The 15,807-nt window shown below is 45.5% G+C and overlaps 1 protein-coding gene across 2 annotated transcripts; it reads left to right on the top strand.

The window, feature by feature from the left end:
• The first annotated feature begins 18 nt into the window (after nucleotides 1-18).
• On the top strand, nucleotides 19-15,482 carry ZBTB37 (zinc finger and BTB domain containing 37). Of its 2 annotated transcripts, XM_008166544.3 has the most exons (5): nucleotides 50-224; nucleotides 9,354-9,381; nucleotides 9,526-10,478; nucleotides 11,718-11,817; nucleotides 14,433-15,482. In XM_008166544.3, exons 1-5 carry the CDS (start codon nucleotides 79-81, stop codon nucleotides 14,919-14,921), a joined length of 1,716 nt encoding a protein of 571 aa, XP_008164766.2. In that variant the 5' UTR covers nucleotides 50-78; the 3' UTR covers nucleotides 14,922-15,482. The 2 variants fall into 2 exon arrangements, with proteins under 2 accessions (XP_005304295.2, XP_008164766.2); XM_005304238.3 differs by lacking the exon at nucleotides 9,354-9,381 and having other exon boundaries at nucleotides 19-224.
• The last annotated feature ends 325 nt before the right edge of the window (nucleotides 15,483-15,807 follow it).

The following is a 15,807-nucleotide window of genomic DNA, read 5'->3' as shown; positions in this document are numbered from 1 at the left end:
GCAGAGCAATGACGATGACGGAAGCCAGTCTCCACCCCCAAAGAGCCATGGCGGCCGCATTCCAATGGGCGTGGTCACATGACGTGCGGCCGCTCCTTACCGGGGCACCGGGGGGCGGGGGGATACGAACTGGGAGAGGGGGGAGGAATTTTCTTCCGGGGTGCGGCCCGCTCGGGGGGTTTCGCTTCCGGGACGGTGTTCCGGCCCGTTCCCACCCCCGGGAGGTAGGTACCTGCTGTATTCGGGGTCCGGCAGCCCCCCGGGGTGGGGCGAGGCGAGGCCCTGGAACGGCCCAGGTCCCGCGGCGCTGTCACCCTCACCCCCGCGGGGCTGGCGCAGGGGGCCCCTCCCGGGCCCAGAGACCCCTGACAGGGGCAGCGCAGCGCTCCCAGTGACACCCTCCCCGCGCGGGGCAGCGCCCATCGGCGGGGCAGCACCCCCCCCCCGGGGGGCTGCCTCCCCCTCATCCCAATACCGCCTCAGAGCTGACCCAGCACCCCTAGCCCCGTCCCACCGGGAGCAGCTCCCTGCCACATCTCCCTCCCAAGGCTGCTCCACCACCCACAGCCCCGTCCCATGAGGGTCAGCTCCCCCCGTCCCTAGGGTCGCTCCACCCCAGCACCCTCCCACCAAGGACAACTACTCCTCAACCCCTCTGTGAGTGGCTGCTCCAGCCCACCAAGAGCAAGCTCCCCTCGTTCCCCCCTCCCCACAGTGTCCTACCCATCTACCTCCTTCCCACACCCCATCCCAGAGCAGTCCCAGAAGCACATCCCAATGATGTGCTGTCCCTCTATCCCGCCAGGAGTAGCACATTTGCTTTTTTTCGTAGCAAAAGGCAGGACATCCCTATCCAGCAAACTCATTAGTTACCCACCAGCCTTGAAATCCTCCTTAGCAATAACCTCCACACTGTGGTCTTGTGTACACTAGACTTTTGGGGGAATTCTCCCTTAAGTGAACAGCCACCAGGCAGGGCCAGTGATCGTGTGACTTGTGTATACAAGGCATGGGCTGCCACCCATGTTTTTAGTCACTGTGTCCTCTAGACCTGCTCTGAGTAAGATTAGATGGCATGCCCTGACTAAACCCCCACACTACAATTGCCTGCATGGGTGGCGCTGCAGTGTCAATGCAAGCTGTGAGGGGCAGACCCTCTCATCCCTACCCTGGCCCACACATCCTCTCGCCCACTACCCTACTCCCCTTCCATATGAAGGATTCTTCCTACTTCACCTTGGGGACACACACACCCCATGTGTTATTTACACAGCACAACAAGGGTGCAGTTGCCTTGCAAACATAAGATGCAGTCCCTTCCTGGAGGAACTTGCTATTAAAGTGGAAGGGCAACAATATTTATTGGGAGGTAGAAGCCAAGAAAAAGATTACAGTGATAAGATCATGTGGTTGCTTCCGTTTGTTATAGACGCAGGCCATGATGGTTCTGCATTTTAACTTTTCTTAAAGAGTGAAAGCTTTTACTTTGGGTTGTTTTATTCTGATGGAACTGGAGTGATTGGAATAAAGGAGGCTGGATAGTGTGCAAGCACCACAGGTTGTTAGGAAGACACAGGGTAGGAAAGTGGTTGTGGGGAAAGATGTGCACTAGGGAAGGATAAAGAGTGGCAGGGGTCAAAGAGATAGATGCAGGTAGTACACATGAGAACAAGCAAGTTGTGACAGCAAAGTTAACTAGTTGGTGACTGAATTCAGGCTTCCAGAGATAAAGTGGTGGAAAAAGTGATGAAATTAGTTTGTAGTGAAAGGCCCTGAAAGTGGTTCTTTGGGGCTCCAGTTTTGGAAGAGCTGGCAGAAGCGGAGTGATGCTACAGTAGAGGAGCAGCTTTTGTAGCCCAGTTATGAGAAGTATCTCTTGTGCAAATCTCCCTTAGAGGGCTGGTCCTAGAGCAGAAGTGTGTGGCTTGCCTGGGACCGAAGTTGGGGGGGAGGGGAAAGTAGCATCAAGAAAGCAGAGAACAGTGACTTGAAGTATGCTCAGGCTGCTGGCATCAGTGTGAATCCAGCAGAGCTGAAACCTTTAAGAGGCTGTTTCCAGAAGTTTGGCTCAAACAGTAGTTCTGGAGCTGTATAGGGTATGAAATGCTGTTTCGTGCTGTTTCAGGTGACTCCTGCTATTATGTTGGGTTTGTGTGCTCTGGCTATTGACAGCAGTAGTTTGGAGACACCCCACTGCCCCAACACATTCTACACAGGTGCTAGCCTAGCAGCATTCGCTACCAGGGACTTACTTTGTCACCTACTCCTGTGCAGGAGTTTCTGAAAAGAATCAGGAGTGAAGTGTTCTTTAGTCTCCAGATAATGTCAGACTCTGCATGATGTATTGATAAAACCTTCTAAGACAAGAGCCCTACTATTGCTAACTCCGAGCATTCAGAAGTCATGGTTAGGCTACCCCTCCCAGTGAGATTTTAACTGAATAAACTTGGGATTTTTATTTGCCTTGTTTGAGCCTTTAAAGTTCATGATTTCAAACTTCTTTGCAACCATGAGCTAGAAGCTGCTTTAAAAAAAACATACACCAAACTGCAATAATCACCCAACTCCAGGAGCTGAGGCTTTCAGAACCAAATATAAAAACTCATGCTAAAAAAAAACAAAACAAGAGCTGGCAAGCCTGGTCAGTTGATAGGAAAAGTTGGTGATTTGGAGTGACAAGATCCCTCATTTTAGTTCATAATTGACGAGTTCTTGGTCCAAATTACATTTTACAGTTCAACAGCTATTCAAGTTGGCCAGTGCCAATAGTTAATACTGTCAGCCTCTCCTGTTCAACTCAGCACCTCCAACACAGGGTTTCCAGCTTTCCCTGCAAGTCATCAACCTGCTCTTTACGACTAAGAGTGTATCTGTGCTACAGGGGAGAAGTTGAGGGTCCGTCACTGAAAACCAATCCCCCAAACTTTAGGCAAAGATTGGTGGCCTCAACTCCTATGGCACTTCAGAGTGAGGCATTTTCTAATAGAAGCAAAAAACAAGTGTTATGAGGCCAATACCTTAAATTGTATTTAAAAATACATCATAAGCCTTTGCAGCATCTGGGGCACAAGTGTAATATGGGCAAGTAGTACTGCCCAACTGATGCTTCCAAAGGCTCTTCAGGTGAAGACCTGGAGGGAGTGCACATGTGTTTCGCAGTCAAGCTGGAAGGGCATAACGAGTGGGGTCCCACAAGGATCAGGTCTGGGTCTGTTCAATATTCTCATCAGTGATTTAGATAATGGCACAGAGAAGTACACTTATAAAGTTTGTGGACGATACCAAGCTGGGAGGGGTTACAATTGCTTTGGAGGATAGGATTAAAATTCAAAATAAAGGACAAACTGGAGAAATGCTGTGAAGTAAATACAATTAAATTCAATAAGGACAAATGCAAAGTACTCCACTTAGGAAGGAACAATCAGCTGCCACATATACAAAATGGGAAATGACTGCGGAGGAAGGAGTACTGTGGAAAGGGATCTGTGGGTCATAGTGGACCACAACTTAAATGTGAGTTAACAGTGTAACACTGTTGCAAAAAAGCAAACATCATTCTGGGATGTATTAGCAGGAGTGTTGTAAGCAAGACACGAGAAGTAATTCTTCCGCTCTACTCTGTGCTGATTAGGCTTCAACTTGAGTATTGTGTCCAGTTCTGGTTACCACATTTCAGGAAAGATGTGGACAAATTGGGAAAAGGTCCAGAGAAGAGCAACATAAATGTTTAAAGGTCTAGAAAACATGACCTATGAGGGAAGATTGACAAAATTGGGTTTGTTTAGTCTGGTAAAGAGAAGAATGAGGGGGGGGGGGGGGGGGGAAACAGAAGTTTTCCATTACATAAAAGGTTGTTACAAGAAGGAGGGAGAAAAATTGTTCTCCTTAACCTCTGAAGATAGGACAAGAAGCAATGGGCTTAGGGTACGTCTATACTACCCGGCAGATTGGCAGGTAGTGTTCGATGTATTGGGGATCGATTTATCGCGTCTAGATGAGATGTGATAAATCGATCACCGAATCGATGCCTGTACTTCACCTCGGCAGGAGGAGTAAGCGAAGTTGACGGGGGAGCCGCGGCGGTCAACTCACCGCCGTGAGGACAGCCAGGTAAGTCGAACTAAGATATTTCGACTTCAGCTACGCAAATAGCATAGCTGAAGTTGCGTATCTTAGTTTGAACCTCCCTGCTAGTGTAGCCCAGGCCTACAATTGTACCAAGGACAGTTTAGATTGGACATTAGGAAAAACTTCCCAACTGTCAGGGTGGTTAAGCACTGGAATAAATTGCCTAAGGAGGTTGTGGAATCTCCATCACTGGAGATTTTAAAGAGCCAGTTAGACAAACAGCTGTCAAGGATGTTCTAGAACTTAGTCCTGCCTTGAGTACAGGGGACTGGTCTAGAAGACCTTTGAGGTCCTACAATTCTGTGATTCTAAATTGCATTACACAGGTTTTTTGCAACACTAAGGTTAGGAACTAATATACCGGAAAATGCAAAAATCAAGGTCTCACAGCAGCCTTGACTCATACAGTATATGTTTATGTTTTATTGTTTGGAATTTACCTTCTTAACAGTGAGGGCAAGTTAAAGGTGATTTTTCAAAGGGAAAGTAGGGAACTTGTCTGTGGACAAGCTACAACCAAAAGTCCTAAAGTATCATCTCTTCAGATGAAATGTAAACAAAGGTTTTCAAATCCCCTTGCCTTTGGGGCAGGGTGGATAAAAGTCAATTATTTTTTTAATTAAAAAAATCATTTTTTGATAAAATGCTTTTTGAGGAAAAAACTTATCTAAAGATAGTTTTAATTAAGATAAATTATAGCTCAAAGATATCTCATTATGGAATAGGGATTATAATTCTATAGTACGAAACAATATATTCATGTAATGTGTAAGAAAAGTTTTGTAAAGGAGTTCCAATAGTCCATGGATTAGGGACCCAATTTTATGGGGTTCCAGGGGCTTCTGTATAGATTATTTAGGTTAATCTTTCTATCTACCCAATGGGACTCAGTGCTCAGTCTAAATAAATAAATAGAGATATCCCATCTCCTAGAACTGGAAGGGACCTTGAAAGGTCATCGAGTCCAGCCCCCTGCCTTCACTAGCAGGACCAAGTACTGATTTTTGCCCCAGATCCCTAAGTGGCCACCTCAAGGATTGAACTCACAACCCTGGGTTTAGCAGGCCAATGCTCAAACCACTGAGCTATCCCTCCCCCATCAGAGATGCTTAGTTTTGCAGTTCTCAAACTGTGGATTTGTCTCACCAGAGGTGAGGTATGCTTATTAACAGCAAAAATGCTTTTAAATAAATTATATAGAGGTGAGAAATAGTTAAAGAAAACAATTTAAATGTCTGTCTGGTGATATTCTCCTCCTAATACAGCATGGCAAAAAAATCCTCCAAATATTAATGATTAACCTGTTGAATTGGAGATAGTTCACCTCCCAATGACTTCATAAATATCTGCTTCAGTTACCTTTGGTAAATGAAATAACCAAACAATCAATCATTTTCTGATATAGCTGTAAAACTAATCTGAAAAGTTTTCAAAATAAATCACTTTAAAAATGTATAGCATGTACCTTCTAAAAATTAAACCTGCATCTATCTCTGAGTTGTGAAGAAACTGTATTAAGGTTATAACAACCAACAAGAATGCACTTGTATGTAGAAATCCATGATTAAATCAAGTCTTCCTGACTAGTGATTTAAATTAAATCAAATCCACCCTGCTGAGGGGAAACAAATACAGGTTCTGATTTTCCTCTACCTTCAGGGTTAAGGCAAACAAACTCACCGATTGTTTTTAAGAGGCTCTACCAAAAACAGCTGACTTCCCTTACCATGCCTGTAGAATAGGACTCCCAGTAGCCAACACCTAATTGAGCCTTCCTTCTCTTATATGTCTCAGGCTGGTTTCCTGGGAGGCTAATAGGCTCCAGCTGCTTCTGAACCTTATCCATTAACCCTTGCCTCCCATCATAGTCCTGCCTGGAACCCTATGTGTAATATACCCTTATGCAATGCCTTTCTGTGTTTATGATCAGAAAGAAGACCTGAATGATTTAACAAGAGAAAAAATACCATTTATTTTTACATTAGAAATGTGCAAGTGGGGAACTTAGTAGGATTATGTGATCTCAGGCCTCTGATCCTGAAAACATTTAAGTATGTGCATAACTTGATGTCAACGGGACCACTCACATGAGTGAAGTTATGCATGTGTTTAAATGTTTGTGGGATTAGGGCTATAGATATCAGACAAGTGACACCAGATTAATTAAGAGGGGAAGTGAAACTTTGTTTTGTTACCACCAATTTACTCAAACACCCTACAAACAGTTAAAAAGAAGAACAGGAGTACTTGTGGCACCTTAGAGACTAACAAATTTATTAGAGCATAAGCTTTCGTGGACTACAGCCCACTTCTTCGGATGCATCCGAAGAAGTGGGCTGTAGTCCACGAAAGCTTATGCTCTAATAAATTTGTTAGTCTCTAAGGTGCCACAAGTACTCCTGTTCTTCTTTTTGCGGATACAGACTAACACGGCTGCTACTCTGAAACCTACAAACAGTTGGATCTGTTTGTTAAAGATTCAGCATTGTTGTCCCTTAAGTTAAGGAGTGAGAGCTCATAATGCACATCTGACACCTCCAACAAACCAAGGAAGACAAGACTTGACATTCCAGAGGAAATGTCAAAAAAACAGAATAAAATGCTTCTTTAAAAAAAATAAAACAAACCAACCCACCTTTTGGCTTTCCAAAACAAAAGGATATCCATCCAGTTTCCTTTCCTTTGTACATCACTGTTAACAGTACAGTCAAGACCCTGTCTTTTATATTTCCTCATGTTTAAAATTCTAACCTTAGCATTGCATTAACTTAGACCTTTGCACTCCATTTTCTTGTTTGTTTTTTAAAAGACAGGAAAAAAAGGAAGAACCTTTAGATATGGCACTGTGAAGTTGCACAATTGCTTTGCGCAACTTACGGGTTTTAATCTTAACCACCCTGTAGCTACACAAAATTTCTATCTGCTGCATTGTACAGTTTTGCAATGTTTTGCACAGCTTTGTGGTATGACAGACAGTTATGTAGCTTCAAGCTTGGTATCGTATTTTGCTGTGCATGGACAAACCCCCTGCAGAGTGCCATTTAAGCCTTAGTCCCCGATCCTGGAAAGACACACATGCTTAACTTTATGCATATGACTAGTCCCATTGACTTTGTGATTTCTCAGAGTAGATACAATCTAAGGCGGATATTCCTGGATTCCTCAAAATTGATTTGATGCCTGCTGCAGTCTGTCTAATCAGCATTTCAAGTGCCTTCCAAGTTGGAGCCTGTTTATGTCACAAGTGGTTTTTATTGAGTGCTATTTACTTGGTCTGCATCTATAGTCTCAGGTTTTTAATCATTCTTATTTGTAATTACATCTACATTTGGCCCATTTGAAATTTTTACCATATATGGCCAAGGCTCATTTTCAAACTTTGCCAACAAGATACACGAGGATCATAGAAAAATGAAGGAAGGAAAACTAATTAACTTCTTGTCATTAACCATCATGATCCACAATTAATATTTTGGTGTATTCATCTCTTTGCCCAAAGAAACAAAAATGTTAGCTACTGTATTTTTCATTTTCATAGCGGCAGCGTGGCCAGTTTATAGAGCACAGGACTTGCAGTTGAGAACTGGATTCTCTTCTAGCCTCTGTCACTGACTTACTGTGTGATTTTTTTTTGGCAAGTTTCAGAAGTGTCTACTAATACTGAGAGCCTCCATTTTGAGTGCCGGAGACACCTAGGACCATGTTTTCATTTAGTTGAAATGAAGTTACACGTGTTGAGACCCTCTGAAAAGTTCTTGGAAGCTGGGCAACCAAAGTTAGTGGACATATGGAAATTTAGGCCTCAACTTTCCACCTTTGTTTCCCCTTCTATAAAACATGGGTATAACGATACTTGCTCTTCTTTGTAAAGTCCTTTGATATCTATAGATTAAAATAATGTATAAGTGCTAAGTATTATCATCATCCATTAGGCAATCAATTACATATATTAGTGTCTCAATCATTTGTAATGTTTTCCAAGCCAAGAAAAATCACTTCTACTGAGCTCAGTTTGGAGGCCCACAGAGTGAACTTTTGAGAGCTAAGCAGCGGGAGTTGTGGAGGTGGGTCCATAAGAGGATTAATTCTCTTATAAAGGGATCCACAGAATGCAAAAGCTGAGACCCAGTGCAAGCATTAGTAAATCAAGCTTCACAACACCTCTGGGAAAATCAAAGCGCTTCAAGATTCATAGATTACAAGGACAGAAGGGACCGTTGTGATCATCTAGTCCAGGGGTTTTCAAACTTCATTGCACCACGACCCCCTTCTGACAACAAAAATTACTACATGACCCCAGGAGGGGGGACTGAAGCCTAAGCCCGCCCTAGCCCTGCCGCTCTGGAGGGGGGGCCAAAGCCCAAGGGCTTCAGCCCGGGCAGGGAGCCAGTAATGTGAGCCCCGCCACCCAGCTGAAGCTCTCAGGCAGGGGTGGCCAACCTGAGCCTGAGAAGGAGCCAGAATTTACCAATGTACATTGCCAAAGAGCCACAGTAATACATCAGCAGCCCCGCATCAGCTCCCCCACCCTCGGCTCCCAGCACCTCCTGCCCATGGGCAGCTCTGCTGATCAGCGCTTCTCCCTCTCTTCCTCCCCACACCTCCCGATCAGCTGTTTTATGGCGTGCAGGAGGCTCTGGGGGGGAGGGGGAGGAGTGAGGGCATGGCAGGCTCAGCGGAGGGGACGGGAAGGGGTGGAGTGGGGGCAGGGCCTGTGGCAGAGCCAGGGGTTGAGCAGTGAGCACCCCCCAGCACATTGGAAAGTTGGCACCTGTAGCTCCAGTCCCGGAGTCGGTGCCTATACAAGGAGCCTCATATTAACTTCTGAGGAGCCGCATGTGGCTCCGGAGCCACAGTTTGGCCATCCCTGCTCTCAGGCTTCAGCTCTGGCCCTGGGTGGCAGGGCTCAGGCTTCGGCCCCAGGTCCCAGCAAGTCTAATGCCAGCCCTGGTGACCCCATTAAAAAGGGATCCCGACCCACTTTGGGGTCCCAACCCACAGTTTCAGAACCGCTGATTATCTAGTCTGACCTCCTGCATAACCCCAGCCAGAAAATTTACCCAACATAATTCCCAGAGCAGAGCTTTTACAAAAGCATCCAATCTTGATTTAAAATTGGCAGTGATAGAGAATCCATCATGACCCTGGGTAAATGGTCAATTACCCTCACTGTTAAAAATGTACACCTTATTTTCAATCTGAATTTGTCTGTCTTTAACTTTCAGCCGTTGGATCATGTCATACGTTTCTCTGGTAGGTTGAAAAGCCCATTATTAAATATTTGTTCCCCATGTAGGTATTTATACATTGTAATCAAGTCACCCCCAAGATCCATGGGTGAAAGGTGCTCCAAGTGCAAATTATCACTAGTCCAATTAATCCTGTTTTTCTTTCCAGCTGGGTTGTACTTCTACAACTGGGGCAGCCATGGAGAAAAGTGGAAACATTCAGCTGGAGATCCCTGACTTCAGCAACTCTGTCCTGAGCCACCTCAACCAGCTGCGCATGCAGGGCCGCCTGTGTGACATAGTGGTCAACGTTCAAGGACAAGCTTTCCGTGCTCACAAAGTGGTGCTGGCTGCTAGCTCGCCCTACTTCCGTGACCATATGTCATTGAACGAGATGAGCACGGTCTCCATTTCAGTCATTAAGAACCCCACTGTTTTTGAGCAGCTCCTTTCCTTTTGTTATACCGGGCGGATATGCCTGCAGTTGGCTGACATCATCAGTTACCTAACGGCAGCCAGCTTCCTGCAGATGCAGCACATTATAGACAAATGTACGCAGATCCTCGAGGGAATTCACTTCAAAATTAATGTGGCAGAGGTTGAAGCTGAACCGAGCCAGACTAGAACAAAGCATCAGGAGAGACCCCCAGAGTCTCACCGGGTTACCCCAAATCTAAACCGCTCTCTGAGCCCACGCCACAACACTCCAAAAGTGAGTCGTCTAGGCCAAGTCAGCACTGTGCTGGACATTCGGGAGCTGAGCCCCCCTGAGGAGTCCACCAGCCCTCAGATAATTGAGCAGAGTTCAGATGTAGAGAGCAGGGAGCCCATACTGCGGATTAACAGAGCAGGACAGTGGTACGTTGAGACAGGAGTGGCAGACCGTGGGGGACGGAATGACGATGATGTTAGGGTGCTTGGAGGAGTGCGCATTAAAACAGAGAACCTGGAGGAGTGGCTGGGAACGGAGAATCAGCCATCGGGAGAAGATGGGAGCAGCGCTGAGGAGGTCACGACCATGGTAATTGACACAACAGGCCATGGATCGATGGGCCAGGAGACTTACACATTAGGGTCATCAGGAGCCAAAGTGGTTAGGCCAACCAGCAGTGAGATTGACAGGTGAGGTTCCTTTAACCCATTTACTGAGTGTGGTTGGAAGAGCAGACTCCACAATATTTGTATCTGGCTTGACCATGTGTCTTCCCTGATCATCTATCACTGTTTACTTCACACACTATTCTTAGGCATATGTGCTGAAAGATTTTCTTTAAAAGTATATCTGTTACTAGTCTTCAAGTATTTGCTGTGTGGTGAATAAGAACAGTGTCTCCAGTTACAGGCTAGATAGGGTAAAATCATAAGGGAATCAACCATTCTCCTTCAGAAACAAGCTGGTCACCAGCTGTAAGGAGGAAATCTGCCTCCCCATGGTACAGGATTGCAGAATTTAGTGTGTTGTGGGGGGTGTTAAATCTTCCTCTGAAGCAGCCATCATTTGGCCACTTTGAGAAAGAGAACACGGGATTGGATGAACCACTGTTCTTTCCTGATGTGACAGTTTCTCTGGTAAGAGCAGAAGGCCTTCATTTATAAAAGGTGATTATATTTGTGTTGTCGACTTCCTATCCCTCTACCTCATTTGTTCTGATTAAAGCAAAAGGTTCCAGCTGTATTTGTGGTGCTTTTCCTCACCATTCCTTCTCTTCTCTCCCATCCCAAACCCTCCAGTCCTCTGAGAGAGCAGCTTCCTTGAAATGGTGGATACCCCATCATTTAAAACTATACAAGCTCTGTAAACTATACTGGAGGTAACAATCCTGGGCTGGTCTTCAGGGGAAGAAACTAGCTCTAGACAGGTCTCATTTTTAATTTCTGTGATTCTGTTCATTCCTCTCCTTAGATCAGCTGGCCTTAGACACTTGGGTATCCATCGTTTTTCACCACACACAACTTCCACCACTCCTTCCCTGGAGCCATCTGCATCATCCGTGAAACATCCCTCAGCTATACTTTCCCAGGGAGTTGGAAGACTGGAGGTGCCTTTTGAACAGAGGTTTCTTCTTTTGCAGTGCTGCCTGAGTCAGTGGGCTATCTCATTTCCCTTTTTATTTTAGTAGCAACCAAAAATCTGCCTGTTCCTGAATCAAGTTGATTGACCCAGTTTCATATTTCAGATATTAACACTGAAAGCACAGACCAGTCTGTCCTGGTGTTTTTATATTTGCACTGCTCCACATTCTGTCTCCTGATGGGGAAGGAGAGATTCTCTGCAGGTGCTCCCCTTGCCCCCCAGTACATGTACTGACCATACTGCACCAATAGCCATTAAAAATTCTATTTACACTCTTCCCCCCACAGATTTAGCCCTTCGGGCAGCATGGTTACTGTAACTGAGCGGTACAGATCGAAAAGTGAGTCTCCCGGGCGGATGGATGAGCCTAAGCAGCCCAATTCCCAGGTACACAACCTAGCTCAGGGGTTTGGATAACCAGTGAATGATGGTGTTGGATAGTTACAGTTACTGCATTGTGACCGCATATGCATGTTATACTTGATAGAAATGCTGTATGTGTCTGTGGCAAAGTAAGACTTAGGATGACCTTTGCTATTTATTCCCTTGCTTTTTAAGTGCTTGGGTTTTATAAATGACGTAAGAGGTAACTCACCCTTTGGTTAAAAGAACAATAAGACCGCCAAACCATGTTTACACAAACTCCTGCTGATGCTGACATGGTTGCAGCTGTGTTGATAGTAGTTCTGGAGGGATTTTTTCCCCCTAAAAATGCCCTCAGATAGCTAGAGTCATAGAAGATAAAAGCTGTCTGTTGGCTTCCAGCTAACTTGAATAGTTCAGGTGTTAGGAGCTTGTGCTGATTGTTCTGGGTTCTGTCTTCACTGATGCCCTTGATGGGGTGGTAAAAGTGCACCTATGATCATTTAAAAACATGTCTTTGAGGGATAGAGGAATACAAGGAAAAAGACATTTTGCAAAGATGTCAAAAATCAGCCGTATTAAAGGCTTTTACTTTCTGAATGTACGTACTCAATGTAGTAAATGTTTAGCACATACTTTGCCTGTCACTGGTCCATAAACCTGGAAAGCATGAGGATGTTGTTGTTATAATGGCGAACTAAAATCAACCTTAACAATGGGAGGCTACCACCTCTCCAGATTAAACCATGCACAGCTACAGAGCCAGGACTACAGCTTTAAAAAACTTTGCAACTACTGCTTGAGCCAAAGGCAGAGCTCTGTAAGATACCATCTGTAGAAGGACTCTTGTGTTCCTACTAAGCTGTAGTTGGCCAATAGAGTTGGCCGCCACTTCTCTCTTTCTCTGTCTCAGGCATAGTACCCAGGACTCCAGCTGAAGTCCAGCTGTGGGCACTCCACATCTCTGAAATCCAGGCCCAAAGTGACTGCTCCTGATCCCATTGAGGTCAATGATAGAAAATTCCCTTTGACGTTAATGGTGCTGAATTGAGTCCATAACTGTCAATGGGAGTAGGATTGGGCCCCAGACTGTCCATTGTTAATGGCTTTATAACAAACTGTTTTTTTCACATAGAGCAGGTGCCTGAGTTTTCAAGGAGACTTAACTTTATGGGAAGTTTGAAGGTTAGTAACAGGCCATTGTAAGCTGGAGGGGAGACCAAGGAAAGTTAGACAAAAGTAAAAAATTCAAATTGGTAGGTTTGTAATGTGCCATAAGATTAAAAATACCTTGAGTTTTCATCATACTTCGCAAAAACATCCTACTGTGCCTTCGGAAGAAATCCAGAAATGTTCAGATCAAGCTAAACATATAGGGCAGGACAGACAGGACTTTATCATGGAAAGTGGTTGCTACCCTAAGTATGAAAAGGCTACTACTTCTCCATACAGAAATAACCTTAAACTCCAGTTGAAAAGACTGGTTGGAATTGTGCACTTCTAGCCACGCCAATGCTCAAGTGTCACATCACCCTGCTCCACTAGGCTTGGTATGGTGGGTGCCATAAAGCTTGCCTATAAATAGAGTACCTGTGGGCAGCACTTTCATGTAATGTGCTGTGGTTTTGTTCCTTTCATTTCATCCCAAGTAGCTTTCTATTCTAAGCATGATTGAATGGCGAGGCACCTGGCACTGGAATGCTCCTACTGTCACATGCTCCATGCTTACCCGCTGAAGGGACGGCCCTTTCGGGGTTACATAGGCTACCTGTCTGGGGGTTTGGCATTTTATGAAACTGGTGTAACACTTCAAATGCAAGTGCTGTATCTTCCCAACCTGCAGGCAAGAGTGCAGGTATCCAGGAGACCATGTATTTGCTATTCCTGGCCAGCTACCACACTCATACTGAACTTATGCAATGTGAATGGTTGTCCTAGCTTCCAAGCTTGTGGTTAAAGAGCCACCCTTGGCTACCCTTCTTTATAGCTTAATAAGATAATGGGGGAATTAGGAGATCTGCATGCTGTTCCCTGCTTTGTAACCTTGAGCGAGTCATTTAAACCCTCTTTGCCTGAGATTCCCATCTGTAAAGTGGGGTAATAATGACTTCACGTCCCATTCGTGAGATATAATTCATTGCCTGTGAAGTACCTAGAGCTCTTCAGATGTAATTTTCATACACTTACTTTGCCTTCATCATACAAAATCTCTGTCCATTCACTTACTTTTCTTTTTACAAGTAATATTGAAAAGGGAACCACCAATATTTTAATAAAAGGGCACTGGTCCAGGTTCTCAGGTACTGAACACAGCATTGCTACATTTGATCCAAAACTCAATTCAGCTAAGTGCCATACTGATGATAGCCATATTTATCTTCCCAGATCCCAGGGAACAAGTTAGGACCTATAGCAGTGCCTTTTAGCTGGTGATCTATTAGTCCTCAGACCGAAAGCCCCATTGAGCTAAGCACTTAAGTGTGTACTTAAGGCTGAGCATGTGAGTAGTCCTATTGACTTCAAGGTTTGGCACTCACTTAAGTGTCTGACTGGATCGGTGCTCAGGAGAGGATTAAAAAGATCCTGTTTCTTTCTAGCTGACTGTCTTCCTTTTTCTGTCTTCAATGTGTCTGGCCCAGGTGGAGGAGTCCGCCATGATTGGAGTGAGCGGTTATGTTGAGTATCTCCGTGAACAGGAAGTGTCTGAGCGGTGGTTCCGGTACAACCCGCGGCTCACCTGCATCTACTGTGCCAAATCCTTCAACCAGAAAGGCAGTCTAGACCGGCACATGCGTCTCCACATGGGCATCACGCCCTTCGTCTGCCGCATGTGCGGTAAAAAGTACACCCGCAAGGATCAGCTGGAGTACCACATCCGCAAGCACACAGGCAACAAGCCCTTTCATTGCCACGTTTGCGGCAAGAGCTTCCCCTTCCAGGCCATCCTCAACCAACACTTTCGCAAAAACCACCCTGGCTGTGTGCCTCTGGAGGGGCCGCACAGCATTTCCCCCGAGACCACCGTCACCTCCAGGGGGCAGGCGGAGGAAGAGTCTCCCCCGCAGGAGGAAGCTGTTGTGGCAGGGGAAACGGCACAGGGATCTGTGTCCACCACTGGGCCAGATTGAAACGGGCTGTGGGGGAGGACCCTCTTCCCGTTTGGCTGTAAGCAGTCAGCACCGAAACGGCGGGCTGGTACTGGTATCAGTGCAATGCCACCACCGGACGGGATGTTGCCAAAACAGAAGATTAACAAAAACAAAGTGCTAAAAGCTTTCCCCCTTTTCCTCATCTCCTTGGGAAAAAACAAAACTGGGTCAATCGACTTCTGATTCAGGGATCGACGGGATTTTTTAATGTTTTTAATATATTCAATAGCGATCCAGGAGAAGCAGTCGTTTTATTTCTTGACCGCATTTTGGCTCAGCACCTCGGTCTCTGTGGTGGTGTTGGCTGTAATGGCCCTAATTCAGTGAGTGCAGTGCACAGGTGTCTGTCTTCGCAACAGCTGCTGGTCCATCACATGAGGTAGCAGGGGCAAGGAACACTTACCGTCCCCTTTTCCCAGGTAGTTGTCATGTTAAAGAAATCTCACTCTCCTGGTGGATCTTGCCCTGCCTGAGTGTATTTATCCTGTCTTATTTTGGTGTGTCTCTTTTAAAATTTTAATTAAACCATTATTTTAGGGCTTTCTGCTTGCCCTTTCCAGGCGTATGGCATTCTGCCCGCTGGTTAAAAGCAGGCAGCAACCTTTGAGCAGTATTCTAGAGGTCAGCAAAATCTGATGCGCTTAGGCTACTGAAAGTAAAATTAGCAGCTGTGAGGTTTGCATTAGACTTGTCTACATTTTTGGGGGAGGGGATTTGGGGCAGGGTGCGCTTATTGGTGCTAGTATTAATAGCACAGAGCATTCCAACTTCCTGACCGGTTTCTGCACACTGCAGTGCTTCACATGTTGCCAACAGTTAGGAAGAGGTTTCTTGTCTGGATGAATTGACAAACGAGAGGCTGGCT

Source organism: Chrysemys picta, chromosome 8, assembly GCF_011386835.1.
Source record: "Chrysemys picta bellii isolate R12L10 chromosome 8, ASM1138683v2, whole genome shotgun sequence".
Lineage (NCBI taxonomy): Eukaryota > Metazoa > Chordata > Testudines > Emydidae > Chrysemys > Chrysemys picta.
This window is presented reverse-complemented; position numbering and strand designations above follow the sequence as displayed.

Excerpts from the sequence above, each read along its gene's own strand:
- ZBTB37 (XM_005304238.3), top strand. The coding sequence starts at position 48 with ATGGCGGCCGCATTCCAATGGGCGTGGTCACATGACGTGCGGCCGCTC. Across the intron at positions 225-9,525 it reads CCCGTTCCCACCCCCGGGAG|CTGGGTTGTACTTCTACAAC; the intron begins GTAGGTACCTGC and ends TTTTCTTTCCAG. Across the intron at positions 10,479-11,717 it reads ACCAGCAGTGAGATTGACAG|ATTTAGCCCTTCGGGCAGCA; the intron begins GTGAGGTTCCTT and ends TTCCCCCCACAG.